This window comes from Aquila chrysaetos, chromosome 11, assembly GCF_900496995.4.
Source record: "Aquila chrysaetos chrysaetos chromosome 11, bAquChr1.4, whole genome shotgun sequence".
Lineage (NCBI taxonomy): Eukaryota > Metazoa > Chordata > Aves > Accipitriformes > Accipitridae > Aquila > Aquila chrysaetos.
In genome coordinates, this window is record NC_044014.1 from 35,493,684 (window position 1) to 35,508,145 (window position 14,462).

Sequence of the window (14,462 nt, forward strand, 5' to 3'; positions counted from 1 at the left end):
AAATAACCCACAACAGCATTTGGAAGGACTGTTGTCCACTCAAAATTGTTTCCTGTGTTTCCCCCCATCTCTCATCAATCTACTTTGCCTTTCATGGCTACTTGTAGGTGATGCAGATCTTCCAGGAAATTTTAAAGGAAGCATGACAGACTGAAAATTGGCAGTACCCCAGTGTACAACATTGAGTAATTTCTCCTTGAAACGTTGCTTCACCTCACAACTAGATTCTTCCTCCCTGAAACATGCTGATTCTTCTGATGGTCACATCATTAACATCAAGTTTTTCTGATGCGACTCAGAATTTTGACTGGCAGAAACAAGGATGTTGTTATAAAATAACTGTTCTTCCTTCAGGCTAAAGAAAAAGTTGTCAACACACCATGGCATCTCTGAGATTACCGCTTTTTCTGTAAATGTCGTGGTGCAAGAGATGCTGCATGGTGCAGCACATGGGGCTTTCCACCCATTCAGTTGGTCTACGGACGCATGTTGAACCGATGGAAGAAGTGACACCTCCTAACCACTCAGGGTAAATGAAATGGCCAGATCTGCAAGTGCAACCAAAAATAATCCCGCTCACATACATTCCAAAAGGAACTGGCTTGAACAAAAGTCAGAAAGAAATTTTCAAGTTCCCCTGAAAGGGAACTACAACCTTCCTCAAGGAGCTTTCCACACCATGACAGACCCTCTTCTCTCTCTTGTTCATGTGAAATGCATGCAAAGACCTGCAATCTATCATAAGAGGTGCTGTACTGGGGGTGATCAGCTAGGTTGAAGGGTGATGTCTTTCTGCATTGAAGGTTTAAAAACATTTCCTATACTACAGCACAGGAAAAATAGCTATTTTTAAACAACAGCTAGTCAACATGCTACCGGCACCTAGAGAGCATTCTGGTGCTGAATGGGATGAGCAGGCTTCTTTCTCATGGCAGAAAGCAGATGGGCCTGTTTAAGACAAGGAATAACTCTGTGACCTGTTTTCCTTTGGTCCACATGCCCTGGTTAGTCTAAAATATTGCTAAAATTGGAAAAATAGTTGTCCCCATGTTTAACATTGTAATTCAAGCCAACTCTTCTTCTGTTTCTAACTAAAGGTCTATGTACAGAGTTGGGTTTGAGAGAGGATCTGCATATTTTGTTTCATGTGAACTCAGGTATAATGGTTCAGCCTCTATTTTCCTTGTATGTAGGAAGCCTGGGATGAAGAAACATCTTCTCATATGCTTGCCCATGCAAAGAAATGCTGCTGTAGTTTTGTTCAGAGCAAATGCTCAGAACCTGGCAAGATGTAACACAATTTGTCCCAAACCTGTAAAGACACAAATATGTAGAAGTCCTACTTCTTAAAGTAGTCAGACTTAATCTTATTTCTTTGTGAAGTACTGGTATTGATAATAATATTCAGCCAAACGTAGACTGAACCCTCTGTGGTTGGCAGCTACCTGCATACCTGGTCTGCTGCATAAATGATGCACTACCAGGGATGATGTTTGCAGCAATGCTTGGTCATGTGTATAAATACTGGATATGAAGAAAGCACTTTATTCAGAAAATATGCAACACAAAATGAATGACTCAATCATATTACCAAAACGTCTCAGCTAAACCCTAAGACGTAGGCGGTTTGTACATTCCCTAAGCCCCTTTTTTATTTGGATTTTGCACATTGCGTATCAGATTCACATGCTAGACTGTCTTTCTTGTAATTGCTTTTCAGGATTTATTTCTTTCTCAATTCTTCCTTTTCAGTGTCTCAGTTGTTGAAAGAAAGAAGATGCATTAAAAATGTGATTAATTTCAATTTTTATTGAATTTCAAAACCACTAGTACTGTATTTCCCCTAAGGAGATGTATTTCTGCTGTGGTTTTTCACCACAGACCTGTTAGATCTCTTTCTGATCCACATTGGTAGTTTTAAAGGGCCACGGGTAACAGTGCCAGCTCTGAGACAGCAACAGTGGATTTTGTGTCCCTGATGAAGCTAGGAATCAACTGAGTTACAAGGGGATCCAGTTCCCCCAGGTCTCAGAGGAATTGCAGGCACTTTAAAGCTGACCACATGGGAAAGGTTACACAGGATCCATTGTGTCTCAGAGAACAGATCACTATGATGTTAGTCTAAACAAAATGTCTGAAACCCCAGTTTCCTCATCTATGTTTCCTGTACTTCGCAAATAAACATACCTGATATAAGAAAAAAGAGGAAAAAAAAAAAACAAAAAACCCAGAAAAAAAAGATTAAAAAAAAGGAGGAAAAAAGGAAAAAGAAAGGAAATGAAGTGCCAGTCAGGAATAGCATAAAGACTCCTCTCCCCACCCCACCTATGCTCTAGTTAAAAGCAGAACATTTTAATCAACTACATTCAGATGACAAATTTCAAAATCCTTTAAAGATAGCATTAATCTTACATAACATTAAAAAAACCACCATATCAAAATAAAAAAAACCGTATCAAATCAAAACAGCAGCTTTACAGATGCTTCTTCATCATGTCGACGATTTCTTGGTACAAAAGCTCGGTTGCATCGAGCCCTGGTAGGAAATCCAGGTGGTTCCACTGGGGAATCACCTTGTAGGGGACCTGGGCGAGCAGGAGGACAATGTCCCAGGGATCAGCCAGGCAGTCCACTCCACCACTCCAGATGGCCATCAGCACTTTCATGTCCTTCATGCTGTAGAGCGGCAGAGTGATCTGAAGGGATGGAACACCAGGGGTTTACAAAGAAGAGCCATTTCTGCAATGCAATAAAATACATGTCGTGCGAGAGCAAGTGCTATTCTTTGGGAATTAAGAAAAAACCCCCAAACCTGGAAAGGTTTTCTTCTAGAAAGAAGTTTTATTAAAAGACGCTGTGTGGTTTGTGGTTACACTTCATGCAAGCACTAGCCTTTCCTTCAACTTCGTAACAGCATGGAAGTGTTTGGAAGCAAGTTCTTGAAAATAAGACACATCTGGAGGGTTGCTTTAGCTCAACACCATGAGGACTTGCCATGAGGTGATTTATCAGCATCATGTCTCCTTACCTGCAGTGTAATTATTCCAGTAAAAAGCATGCCACTTTCTGAACAATTTGATTTTTCTTGCTTAAGGAAGAAAGAAGCTTTTTTCCTATGTCTCTGGTACTCTTCTTGCCATAGAACAAGAATTGCCCAAGCTCCCAAGGGATGTAAAGTTAACTGCTCACCATTCAGCTTGTGATGTTAGGTCTGGGTGGCAGAAGGGCTTAGCACCTTGCTTTCCATCATGGCTAGACAATTTACAACCAGCATGGAGACTTCAGTTTTATAGGTTTCAGATAGTAACTGGTCACGCAGCCATTATTGTTGCTTTTGTATGTCAGATTATGGACTCTAACAAAAACACTGGATAGATGGAAAGCCTCTAATACTTTATTCCATTTAGAAAGTATTTGTAAAATAGAGTTTACAATAGAAAATACTGTTGTTCTAAGTGGAGGTCCTGCTGACTTGCTACTTGCATGCCCGATTTATGAAGAGAGGACAATCAATTCAAAGGAATCACACCAGACTAATACAAGCAAGCATGAATGGGAACAGAACATGTAAGTGAAAGGGGATACCATGACCGTGGCCATTAGAAGGAGCTTACCTGTCTATAGCGAAGACTCTTATACATCATAAGCTCTCAGTCCACCACTTTGAACTCCCTGTAGCAAATTCAGAAACAAAATGGTCTAAATCAAATCATAGTTCTGTGGGAGTGCAATCAGTTTAAAAGCGGAAACTCAAGAGTTGGTTTTCATCATTGAACTGGCAAGATTTTTCAACTGTATCTCACAGATCTGCCATAGTCCCAGTATAACTAATAATTGTCATTAATTTGGATAAATGAACAGAGATTATGTTTGTATGGTTTGTGGTTAACACCAGGATGGGAGGAAATGAAAATGTTCTAGAAAATGGGATTAGAATGCAAAATATTCCTTGTGGACTGAGGAATTGGCCGGAAATTATACAATAAAAGATGTGTTGGTTGGAAGGAGCCTCTGAATATCTCTAGTCTAACTGAAGCAGGACTATCAGCAATACAAGGTCAGGGTGGCCATGGCTTGGCCCCACCAGGACCTGAACCCTCCCCCAGGATGGAGACCCCCCCAACTCCCTGGGGACCTGTCCCAGGGCCGCTCCCCACTCTGGGGGAAGAAGGATTGCCCACCTCCAACCTGATCACCCTGGGCTGTAATTTGTGCTCATTGCCCCTAGTTTTGCCCTTTGTCACTCACCAGATAACCTGAAGTCCAGTAAAGAATCTTATAAAAAATTATACATAGAAAAGAAAAACCGGTGGACATATACAGTACAAGGACTAACACTGCTGAGCAACAGCACTTCAGAAAATGGAGTGAGTGTTCTTGATACAAAACCAAGAAAGTTGTTCTGGGGTCTCTGAGCAGGAGTGCCACACTAGGAAGAAGATGTGCTCTGCATACAGCCTGTGGCACACACTCCAGAGAAGATGCATGAACTGGTGAGGATCCAGGACAGATCAAGAAGAGGCTATTTCATAGAATCATAGAATAGTTTGGGGTGGAAGAGACCTTTAAAGCTCATGTAGTCCAAACCCCCTGCAATGAGCAGGGACATCTTCAACTAGATCAGGTTGCTCAGAGCCCCGTCCAATCTGACTTTGAGCGTTTCCAGGGATGGGGCATCTACCACCTGTGCCAGTGTTTCACCGCCCTCATTGTAAAAAATTTCTTCCTTATATCTAGCCTGAATCTACCCTCTTCTAGTTTAAAACTGTTACTCCTTGTCCTACCACTACATGGATTTGAATCCATGATCTACAAAGAAACGTACATTTAGCCTAGGGAAGAGAGGACAAGGACAGCACAGCACAATTTCAGTGTCAGAGGGGCTCTGGTAGTGATTGTTCTCCATGCCCACAATGGGAAGAAGGAGAAATAATCAGCTTAATTGGTAATAAGCTTCATTGGTTGCTGTCCAGGAGAATCTCTGCTGCAGCTTGATAGCTAACGGCACACGGGCTGCAAGGTGAGACTCAACCTAGTCTGCAGTAAGACCCCTGAAATGTGCCAGCTGTGGATGGAGGGTCCTCAGCTCCAAATGTTCCTCTTTGCAGATCCACTCCTTTGGGGCCATTCTACTTGATGATGTACAGGCAGCTTAAGAAGCTGCTGAGCATTTTATGAAGGGGTGAAGACAAAACCAGTGAAGATACCACTGATGGGTTGCAGCAGCCAACACAAGAGACTGACCACAAAGGACCATTAAAATACTCCGTACTCTGTTTTGCAGAGGGAAGTAGCCAGGAAGGTTTACCCGCAACCAGTGGATTACATTTTGTACTGAGGTCCCCACCAGGGAGCGTGCTGCCTACGCATCTACTCAGTCCTGAAACGAAACGAGTGCATTGCACAACAGGTTTTACCTGACAAAACAGGGCAGCCAAGGCTTTGTCCTTCAGAAGGACACGGAGGGCCCTCTGCAGATTTATTCCTACATGCCATATTTACGTTCTTTCAGTTCAATCCGAAGAGCATAGACAAGACGCTCTTGCAGGTCTTCAAGCAGGCACAAAATTTGGAAAGGACCAGCTCACCCAAGGCAGTGTGTGGAAGAACTCTGGTGCGAAACATCTCCTCTCAAATTGCAAATTGCAGGTCAATACTCCATGCTGGCCTTTCTGCACGGCGGTTCCCGTGCTGCTGTGCCCACATCCACCTCAGCTTCCCGCTCACCAGCCCTCCGGCACTTGCATCCCTAGGGGCTGGGGCTGACAGAGGAGCGAGGGGCCACAGGGAGCCTCCTGCAATTTGGGGAGGAGGAGGAGAGCCAAGGGCAGCCCGGGGTGCTGCAGGCTGGGGACTGGCTGGCTGGGAGCCCTGGCTGTGGTGGGGCCATATGGGCCCCGAGCAGGAGGGACACGGGCAGAGTGGGGCGAGACAGGCAGAAGCCACTGAAGTGGCCACAGGCTGGGGCACCCCCTGACCCAGGGTGCCTGTGGGTGTGCGGGAGGGGGCATGTGTGCGCGTGGGTGTGCAAGCACAGGTGTGCATGCAGGGGTGGCTGCGCACACGTCTGTGTGTGCAGGGGTGGGTGTGCATGCGCGCATCTGTGTGTGCCAAGGGCGTGTGTGCGCATGCTTCTGTGTGCGGGGGGGTGTGCGTGTACAGGTGGCTGTGTAGGGGGGTGTGCGTGTGCAAGGGTGTGTGCGTGTGCACGGGTGTGCATGCAGGCGGGTGTGTGTGCAGGGGCGTGCGTGCACAGGTGTACATGCAGGGGTGTGTGTGTGCATGCAGGTGTGCAGGCAGGGGGGTGTGCCCGCATGCGTGCGCGCAGGGATGCGCGTGCGCAGGGGGGTGCGTGCAGGGGGGTGTGCACAGGTGTGCATGCAGGGTTGCTTGCGTGCACGGCTGTCCCTGCAGGGGGAGCGTGTGCGCGCACGCGCGTGCGCAGGGCTGCGCGTGGGTGCGCATGCGTGCGTGTGCACAGGTCGGTGTGCGGGGAGGTGCGCGCGCGGGGTGTGCGTGCAGGGGAAGCGTGTGTACACGCATGGGCGTGCAGGGCAGTGCGCGTGCACGCCCGCGTGGGTGTAGGCGTGGCTGCACGCCCGCCCCGCGCGCCCGCCCCGCCCGGGGGCGGGGCGGGGCACCGCCCCTCCGGGGGGGGCGTGGCTGCGCGGGGGTGCCCGCCCCCGAGCGGGGCAGGGCGGGCCATGGCGCGGGTGCTGGTGGTGGGCGCGGGGCTGACAGGCAGCGTCTGCGCGGCGCTGCTGCGGGGGGCGGCGCTGGGCCGCATCGCCGTCTGGGACAAGGCGCGCGGCGCAGGTGAGCGCGGCGCAGGTGGGCTCGGCGCGCGGGGCGGGGCGGGGCGCGGCGCGGCGCGCGGCGCGCGGGTCTCTGACCGGCTGTCGCGCAGGTGGCCGTATGAGCACGAGCAGCAGCGCGCGGGACGCCGCCTGCATCGCCGACCTGGGCGCGCAGTACATCACCCTCGAGACGGAGGGCGCGGAGGCGCGCCGCAGGTAAGCCCCGCCCCGCCAGCCCCGCCCCGCCCCACGCGCGGGCGGCCCGAGGGGAGGTGCCGCAGTGGGGAACGCCGTCGCTGCGGCCTGGGTGAGGGGCGGCCGCGCCGGTCGCGCCGTGCTGGGGCCGGTCTTTGGCCCCGGCCCTCCCTCGGTCCGCCCCACCACCGGCCCCTGCCTCGGTCTTCCTGCCCGTCTCTGCCGCCTCGGGTGGGAAGGGGTGGGGCGAGGCAGGTGGCGGTCCGCGGGGTCGGGGCGGGTTCGGTGGCCAAGCGGCCTGCCCTGCCCTGCCCACAGGCGTCGCGGCTCGACGCTTTTCACCCGTGGTGCAAATCAGCCCACGGTAGGAAGCGCGGGCAGGTGCGTCCCTGCTGCTTAAATCCACAGAGACCTCTTCTTTCAAGAGCTAACAGGCCTCAGAGTCGCCTAAACACTATGCGGGTACCAGGAAAGCTAGGTATGAAAAAAAAAAGTGTGAGGTGGCTTGTCTTTGTGGGGATGTGATGTCTGTGCCCTGAAGAATAGCGGTGGCTGACTGCAGGGACAGGGGTGGATCACGTTGGTGGGGCCTGCTTGGTACACAGGATGGTTTGCTGTAGTATGGGGAAGGGGATGGTGATGTAACAGCGATGTAAAAATGCGAAATTTATGTGGAAATCAGGGAAAAGGCAGGTGTGTTTCAGGCATCTGCATCCAGTTGCTGGAACTTTCCTGCACTGCATGATGGTAATGCTGTTTGTACTGATATTCAGAGCTTTAAGTAACTGTCATGTATGTTCCTGCCACAGTCCTGAAACCTTCAGGTCAAACTACTAACAGTTTCTGTTATGGGCACGGTAGGTAGCCTTGGTCTCATGTAAAAGGCCAGCTGCCAATAAAATAGCAAGGTAGTTTGTCATTTGATAGCTGTGGTTCCTGGTTGGGCATAGCCTGGCTTGAAACACAGGCTTGAAACTGTTCTCTAAATTCAAAAGTTAGGCTGATCTTAACTTTAATTGTGAAAAATAATAACAGCTGCTGTTGGTTTTCATGCAATGTATTTTCATCTCTGTGTCATTTGCTCCTTTTAAGCTTCTATGAGGAACTTCTGTCTCATGGCGTCTTGAAACCGCTGACTGCACCCATTGAAGGAATGGTAGTGAAAGAAGGCTCATGCAATTACGTGGCACCCCAGGGCATGTCCTCGGTTGTCAAGTATTACTTGAAACAGTCAGGTAATTTTTTAGATGTCCTTGTATGAAATGAAAAGTTTTAATGATTGTGTTTTTGATGGCATTCTTCAACTGTCTTTCAAATTTAAATCTCCAATGAGAATGTTCAAGTTCCTTGTTTGTTTATGTATGTCTTGAAGCTGCTTAGATGGATAAACATGTCTGCAAGCTCTATAAATTTCCAAGTCCTGCAAGCGCTTCACTGACTTCAGCTGCACTGCTGGCATATAAGAATCTGTATAAAATATAACGTCTGTAGGATCAGGGGCCAAGCTTATATCTGTGCTGTTGGCTTTAGCATATGAAAGTTGGACCAAACCCAATTAGGACAGAGATAATGTAGTGGGAGGGAGATCATGGATGAGAAGAGATTTGAGTTGCAACTTGAATGCAGTGAGTGTTTGGGTGTTTTTTCACAAGTGTGTATTTAACTGTGCTGTTTAACTGAGCAACTGGGAACACAGTGGTGAGCTACATCCTGTGTTTTGAAGAAATGAGTGCTTATGCAGTATGTGAGCCTACTGTGTTGAAAGTGCTTTAGAAAACACTGAAGGAGAAGATCATGCGCTAGCTTAAACTGTGTAACTACTGCATTAGGTGTAATGTGGCAGAACCACTTGTACAGTTTAGTGACTAATTTAACTCTGGTTTGAAAAATGTTAGCTTTATGAGCAGTCAAGCTTTGCTCCTTTCATGTGATTGGTTCTTTCTTTTTTTTTAATTAGCTTTTTTTTAGACCCTAATCTTGCAAATAATTAGCTACATTCCTGTCTTCTGATATATGAGAGATGTTAACAGGGGCAATGCTCTCTTTTTCAGCTCCTGGGGGTGTGACTTGATTGCTTACCCTATGCTGCCTCCTGTGCTCATCGGATTTCACTCTGAATTGGTTCAGCTCACTAAAGCCACAGTCAACTAACCTGACAAAGAGAGCAGCTGGTAGTTTTGCATCTGTTTACTGAGCTGAATCATGTCAGAGAGGAGTGAGATGAATACCAGTGCTAGCACATGGGAGTGATGGGATCTTTTCAGCTGATGAGGATCCCCTCTTTTAATGTCATATGCTGGCTGTTAAATTGATTTGACCTAATTTGTGAAGGTTTGCCCTAAGACTGTCTGTGTGCTTTGCTGCTTGCCAGTCATCCAGTTACTAAGGGAAACTACTCTGCATTTTTTCTGTGGAATTCACAGAAAAATTCATGTATTAACTTCTTTTTCCAAGCAGGTGCAGATGTCTTCTATGAACACCATGTAACTTGCATCTCTCTCCAAGATGGGAAATGGGAAGTCTCCAGGAAAATGGGACCGCCGGAACAGTTTGATGTAGTTGTTCTCACAATGCCTGTTCCACAAATTCTTCAGCTGCAAGGTGACATTGTAAACAGTAAGTTCATACCTCGGAATTGCAGGTATCTAGCCTAAAATGGCAACTGAGCATCTTGTATAGCAAAGAAACACTCAACCATCTGAGCTGTCTGTTAATTTCCACCAGAATAGGGTGAATCTGAAAATGATAGGAGGTAGGTAATTTCGAGGCTGTATGTGTGGTGCATGAGCAGTAATACCTTGATAGCAGAAATATCTAAATAGATGAGTCAATTTTTAATCTGATCTTTAATTTTTTGCTGACTTCTAAAACAGGACTTGTCTTTCTGTGACTTGAAAATAGTTATTGAATGGGTGTGATGGGTTGACCCTGGCTGGTTGCCAGGTGCCCACCAAAGCCGTTCTATCACTCCCCCTCCTCAGCTGGACAGGGGAGAGAAAAATATAACAAAGAGCTTGTGGGTCGAGATAAGGACAGGAGAGAGATCACTCATCACTTACCGTCACGGGCAAAACAGACTCAACTTGGGGAAAATTAACTCACTTTATTACAAACCAACCAGAGCAGAGTAATGAGAAATAAAACCAAATCTCAGAACACCTTCCTCGGCACAACTTTACTCCCGGCTTCTCTACCAACCCCCCCCAGCGGCACAGGGGGACGGGGAATGGGGTTTACGGTCAGTTCATCACACGTTGTTTTCTGCCGCTTCATCCTCCTTAGGGGGAGGACTCATCACACTCTTCCCTGCTCCAGCGTGGGGTCCCACCCACGGGAGACAGTCCTCCACGAACTTCTCCAACGTGGGTCCTTCCCACGGGCTGCAGTTCTTCACGAACTGCTCCAGCATGGGTCCTTTCCACGGTGTGCAGTCCTGCAGGAGCACACTGCTCCAGCGTGGGTCCCCCACGGGGTCACAAGTCCTGCCAGAAAACCTGCTCCGTGGGCTCCTCTCTCCACAGATCCGCAGGTCCTGCCAGGAGCCTGCTCCAGCGCAGGGTTCCCACGGGGTCACAGCCTCCTTCAGGAACCCACCTGCTCCGGCGTGGGGTTCTCCACGGGCTACAGGTGGATATCTGCTCCACCGTGGACCTCCATGGACTGCAGGGGGACAGCCTGCCTCACCATGGTCTTCCCCACGGGCTGCAGGGGAATCTCTGCTCCGGCGCCTGGAGCATCTCCTGCCCCTCCTTCTTCACTGACCTTGGTGTCCGCAGGGTTGTTTCTCTTACATGTTCTCACTCCTCTCTCCGGCTGCCGAATTCTGCCTGTCCCAACTTTTTTTTCCTTCTTAAAAATGTTATCACAGAGGCTTTACCACTATTACTGATTGGCTCGGCCTTGGCCGGCGGCGGGTCCGTCTTAGAGCTGGCTGGTATTGGCTCTCTCTTGAACACAGGAGAAGCTTCCAGCAACTTCTTACAGAAGCCACCCCTGTAACACCCCCCGCTACCAAAACCTTGCCACACAAAACCAATACAATGGGACAAGAGCCTCAGCTGGTCCCCGCATGGTGGCTTCCTTGTTGCTATCTCTTTGTTGACACATCATGCTGACTTTCAGTGCTGCCCTTGGTATGTCTGCAGTAGGGATGACTGTTCATATTCGTATGTCATATTCGTATGTCATATTCGTATGTCATATTCGTATGTCATATTCGTATGTCATATTCATGAGTATGACTTGAATAACAACTGTGCTGTGGGGAGAATCCCTAGGGCATTTCAGTGAGCCTCAAATCGTGTGAAATGCAGGGGAGGAAAAAGTCCAGATAAGAACTCTTTGGTCTCTAGTTTATAAGATGAAAGTCTCTCAGACTCTCCAGCTTGTTTGCTGTTTCTGGCTGCCCCCTGGGGGTTGTATTCCCCAAACATGAGTAAATCTCAATTATCCTTTGGTGATTTATTGGGGTGAATGTGTTAACAGTGCCATGGAGGCTTAGAAAGAGCAGCTCAGTGCTGTGAAAGAAGTGTAAGTTCAGCTCTGGACAAGTTTACTAGCTTAGGTGCATTGTCTCAGGTGTGAAGCTTCCAGGGCCAGCTTTTCTCTGAAGTCAGGCTGATGAATCCTGTTCACCCATGCTAGCTCTGTGCACAGCCAGTGTTTGTCCACAGTGGGCTCCCAGCAGCATTGTTTCTGGGAGGGCTGGTTAGCTGAGGTGCTGCCAAGCCTGTGAGCAGATTTGGTGTATTTGCCATGAGACTTGATCCTTGCAGAACAGCCACCGTGAGGATTTACAGGGCAGAGATCTTGATGCAGCTCTACAGGAGATGGCTCTGAGGGCTGATGCTGAGCAGAAGCCAGGAAATCCAGCCAGGCCTGTGCTGACCCTGGCAGAGCCATTTGAATTGTGCTGGGCTGTGGATTTATCACCTCAGCTGCAGTGTTGTACCAAAGACATGCTGCATCTGGCTAATAACCTCTCTTTGAACGCAGCATGCTGGCAGCAGTGCAAGGGCATCCACGTGGCTTGAGTAATTTCTTGTCAGACAGGGCTTGTTGCCTCTTTGCTGCCAGCTCCTGAAGTAGACACTTTAAAATTTGTGGGTTTTCTGCTCTCTGGTTTGTACAAAAACCACCAGTGCTTGAAAGATGAAGAGCTGACTTTTACACTTGGCTCCTTGTGCTCTGCTATATCTTGGATTTTAATGTGTGTGTTTATGTGAGTGTGATTTGGAAGCTGTCTGTTAAAAGATATCAGAGCAATAGATGGAGGTGGTCAGAGTGGGCTGGGCTGCTAGGGTCTGTCTGAAGTTGCTTCATAGTAACCAGGACCTGTATGAGGGAAAAGAAGAGGATGGGGGGCAGGTGGAAGGATAGTTGGCAGCAGGATGTTGAACTATAGCACAGTGTCTTAGGGTAGCAAAGGGAAGATTGATGTCTGGTCATGGTAGAGAAGAGAAGTATTTTCATTACAACCTCTTATTTTAAGCTTTGTGCCTAAAGAGATAAATATCCTGTAAGAACAGGACTTCTCTGCTATTCATTGTTTTCATGCTCTCTCATTTCCCCTGTCCCTTTACCATGGAAAGTAATGGTATCCCCACTGAATTTTCTTGGTTAGTGAGTGTGCTCTTTCACTTCATACTCTGAATCATGTGGGCAGGGTAAACGTATAGACATCCTTTTCAGAATTACGTATTTTCCTTTTAATAGCCACATGTGTACTGTTCTGCTATATAAAGATGTGATAAACTAATGTTAAAAACAGTGACTGGTCACTAACTGAAGCATGGCTTTGCAAGCGTTAGAAAGTAAGAGGAATGTGATGTATAACAACTACAATGGGTTGGGCTGTTCCCCTGTCTGCAAGGAGAGACATCATCTCGGTTTTTTGTTAGGCTTATTATGACAACATAACATGGAATATTGCTGGGAGATGTTTGCAGTCATGGCTGATTTTCAAGCTACTTCAGTTCTGTTAGCTCAGCTCACAGCAGATGGGAAGCCTTAACAGCCCAAACAGTACAAGCACGTGGGGACAGGCATAACGAGGTGGCTGTTTGATTGCTCAGTGGTGTCATTACTGGGGTAAATGACTGTGGGGGTAGGCCTGGCCCTTCCTGTCCTTTCTAATGGTGGTCGATAGTGAGCGTCCTGGGAACAGAAGAAAAGTAGAGGTAGTGTGTAGTGCTGTTTTCTCAGAGTCTTCCCGAGGTTCCTGTAGTCTGCATCCTCAATCAGAGTTGATGTCTTTGCAAATTGTTTTTCTTGGGGTAATTAAATCCTTTCATGTCCAAAAAGTGGGCAGGTCCCCTTCAGAAGATGTACTTAAGGTGAACGGTTCATTTCACTTGCTCTTGGAGTGCCAGAACTGTCAGATGCTTGCCATAACATCCTTTTCTTAATCTTCTGTAGAACTGCAGGATTAACTTTTACCTGAGGGAACCCAGCAAGTTTTGTCATCTCCTCCCCATTTTTCTTCCTCTCTCTGCCTGTATCCCATGTGAGACTGGCTTCTAGATTTCTAGCCAATTGTTAATTCTTCATCTCTGGCAACAGGGCTGACTCCTCATATCCTGGAGTTCCTTAGCATTGGAGCTGTTGGCTTCTTTACTACTGTTTCTTTAGGTTAAGAAGTGAGGGGAAAATTGGTGAGGAGAATGTAAGGAAGGTGTTTCAGAGCCTGAACAGGGTGTAGATTTCAGATCCTTTTTGACTTACAGAGAGGGTCAGTGTACGTCACTGTATCTCTAAATCTCAACCTTATATTGATTGCATGTCAAAGAGCTGAGTTTTGCAGACAGAGAATGGGGGTTTCCTGGATCCACCTCTACGGATTTAAGATGCAATTTCATGTTAAGCTTAAGGTGGTTAACTGTGGACAGCTGCTGAAGGGAATAGTCATCCCTTCCCTTCCACACTGACGCTGTCCTGCTTTTGCTCCCTCTGTCAGCCCTTGTGAGTGGGTACCACACTGGGAGTCAGATCTGCTCCCTGTTTTGACCCAGAACTGACTCTGATGGTGCAAATGAACATGTTAGTTTTCACTTGGCTATGCAAGCTCATCTGACTTGTTGAGTGACTGCCTGGTCGCCAGTGTTAGCCTGCACATATGCTGAGGCTGCTTCCTTACCTGTAAAGCAGTTCAGTCATCTGTATGCTCTGGTCTTCCAAATCCAGAGACAAAATTTGGTGATTCTAATGGAAAACATTCCTGGTATACAAACTAGCAATTCCAGCTGCAGCTGGAAGGGGAGGTTCCTGCTCCTTGTTGCAAACTTCTCCTTTGTTGTGACTCAAGGTGGGAGGAATAATTTTGCTGCTGTGCTCATGCTGCAGCTGAAATGAGGGATGTGCAGAGCTGGAGGAAGGGGAGGGCTTTCTCCTTCTAGCAACAGCAGCCTGTGTGGCCAGCTCAAAGGTCATATGTAACTACTCTGAGACTGCAAGCAAGGGGCTTGAAGTGAG

General features: G+C 47.8%; 2 protein-coding genes across 4 annotated transcripts in view; one reads left to right on the forward strand and one right to left on the reverse strand.

Annotated features, from left to right (window-relative positions):
• Nucleotides 1–1,849: 1,849 nt before the first annotated feature.
• LOC115348314 (lysosomal acid lipase/cholesteryl ester hydrolase-like) lies at nt 1,850–4,115 on the reverse strand. Its single transcript, XM_030030826.2, has 2 exons — nt 3,615–4,115; nt 1,850–2,696 (listed from the first exon to the last, which is right to left on the reverse strand). Exons 1-2 carry the CDS (start codon nt 3,642–3,644, stop codon nt 2,475–2,477), a joined length of 252 nt encoding a protein of 83 aa, XP_029886686.1. The 5' UTR covers nt 3,645–4,115; the 3' UTR covers nt 1,850–2,474.
• A 2,447-nt stretch (nt 4,116–6,562) lies between these two features.
• The window catches only part of RNLS (renalase, FAD dependent amine oxidase), an 81,582-nt gene continuing 73,682 nt past the window's right edge, over nt 6,563–14,462 (forward strand). Inside the window, exons 1-4 of one of the 3 annotated variants that reach the window (XM_030030846.2) lie at nt 6,563–6,816; nt 6,908–7,013; nt 8,085–8,227; nt 9,447–9,608. In XM_030030846.2, the coding sequence (XP_029886706.1) occupies nt 6,705–6,816; nt 6,908–7,013; nt 8,085–8,227; nt 9,447–9,608 (523 nt within the window). In that variant the 5' untranslated portion in view covers nt 6,563–6,704. The remainder of the gene's footprint in view (nt 6,817–6,907; nt 7,014–8,084; nt 8,228–9,446; nt 9,609–14,462) is intronic. The other 2 variants (XM_030030844.2, XM_030030845.2) reach the window with 2 other exon arrangements.

What these genes read in the sequence shown, in the direction of transcription:
- LOC115348314 (XM_030030826.2), bottom strand. Translation starts at nt 3,644, where the DNA reads ATGATGTATAAGAGTCTTCGCTATAGACAG. An exon ending in AGAGTCTTCGCTATAGACAG is followed by an intron (nt 2,697 to 3,614) that starts GTAAGCTCCTTC and finishes CCATCCCTTCAG; the next exon opens with ATCACTCTGCCGCTCTACAG.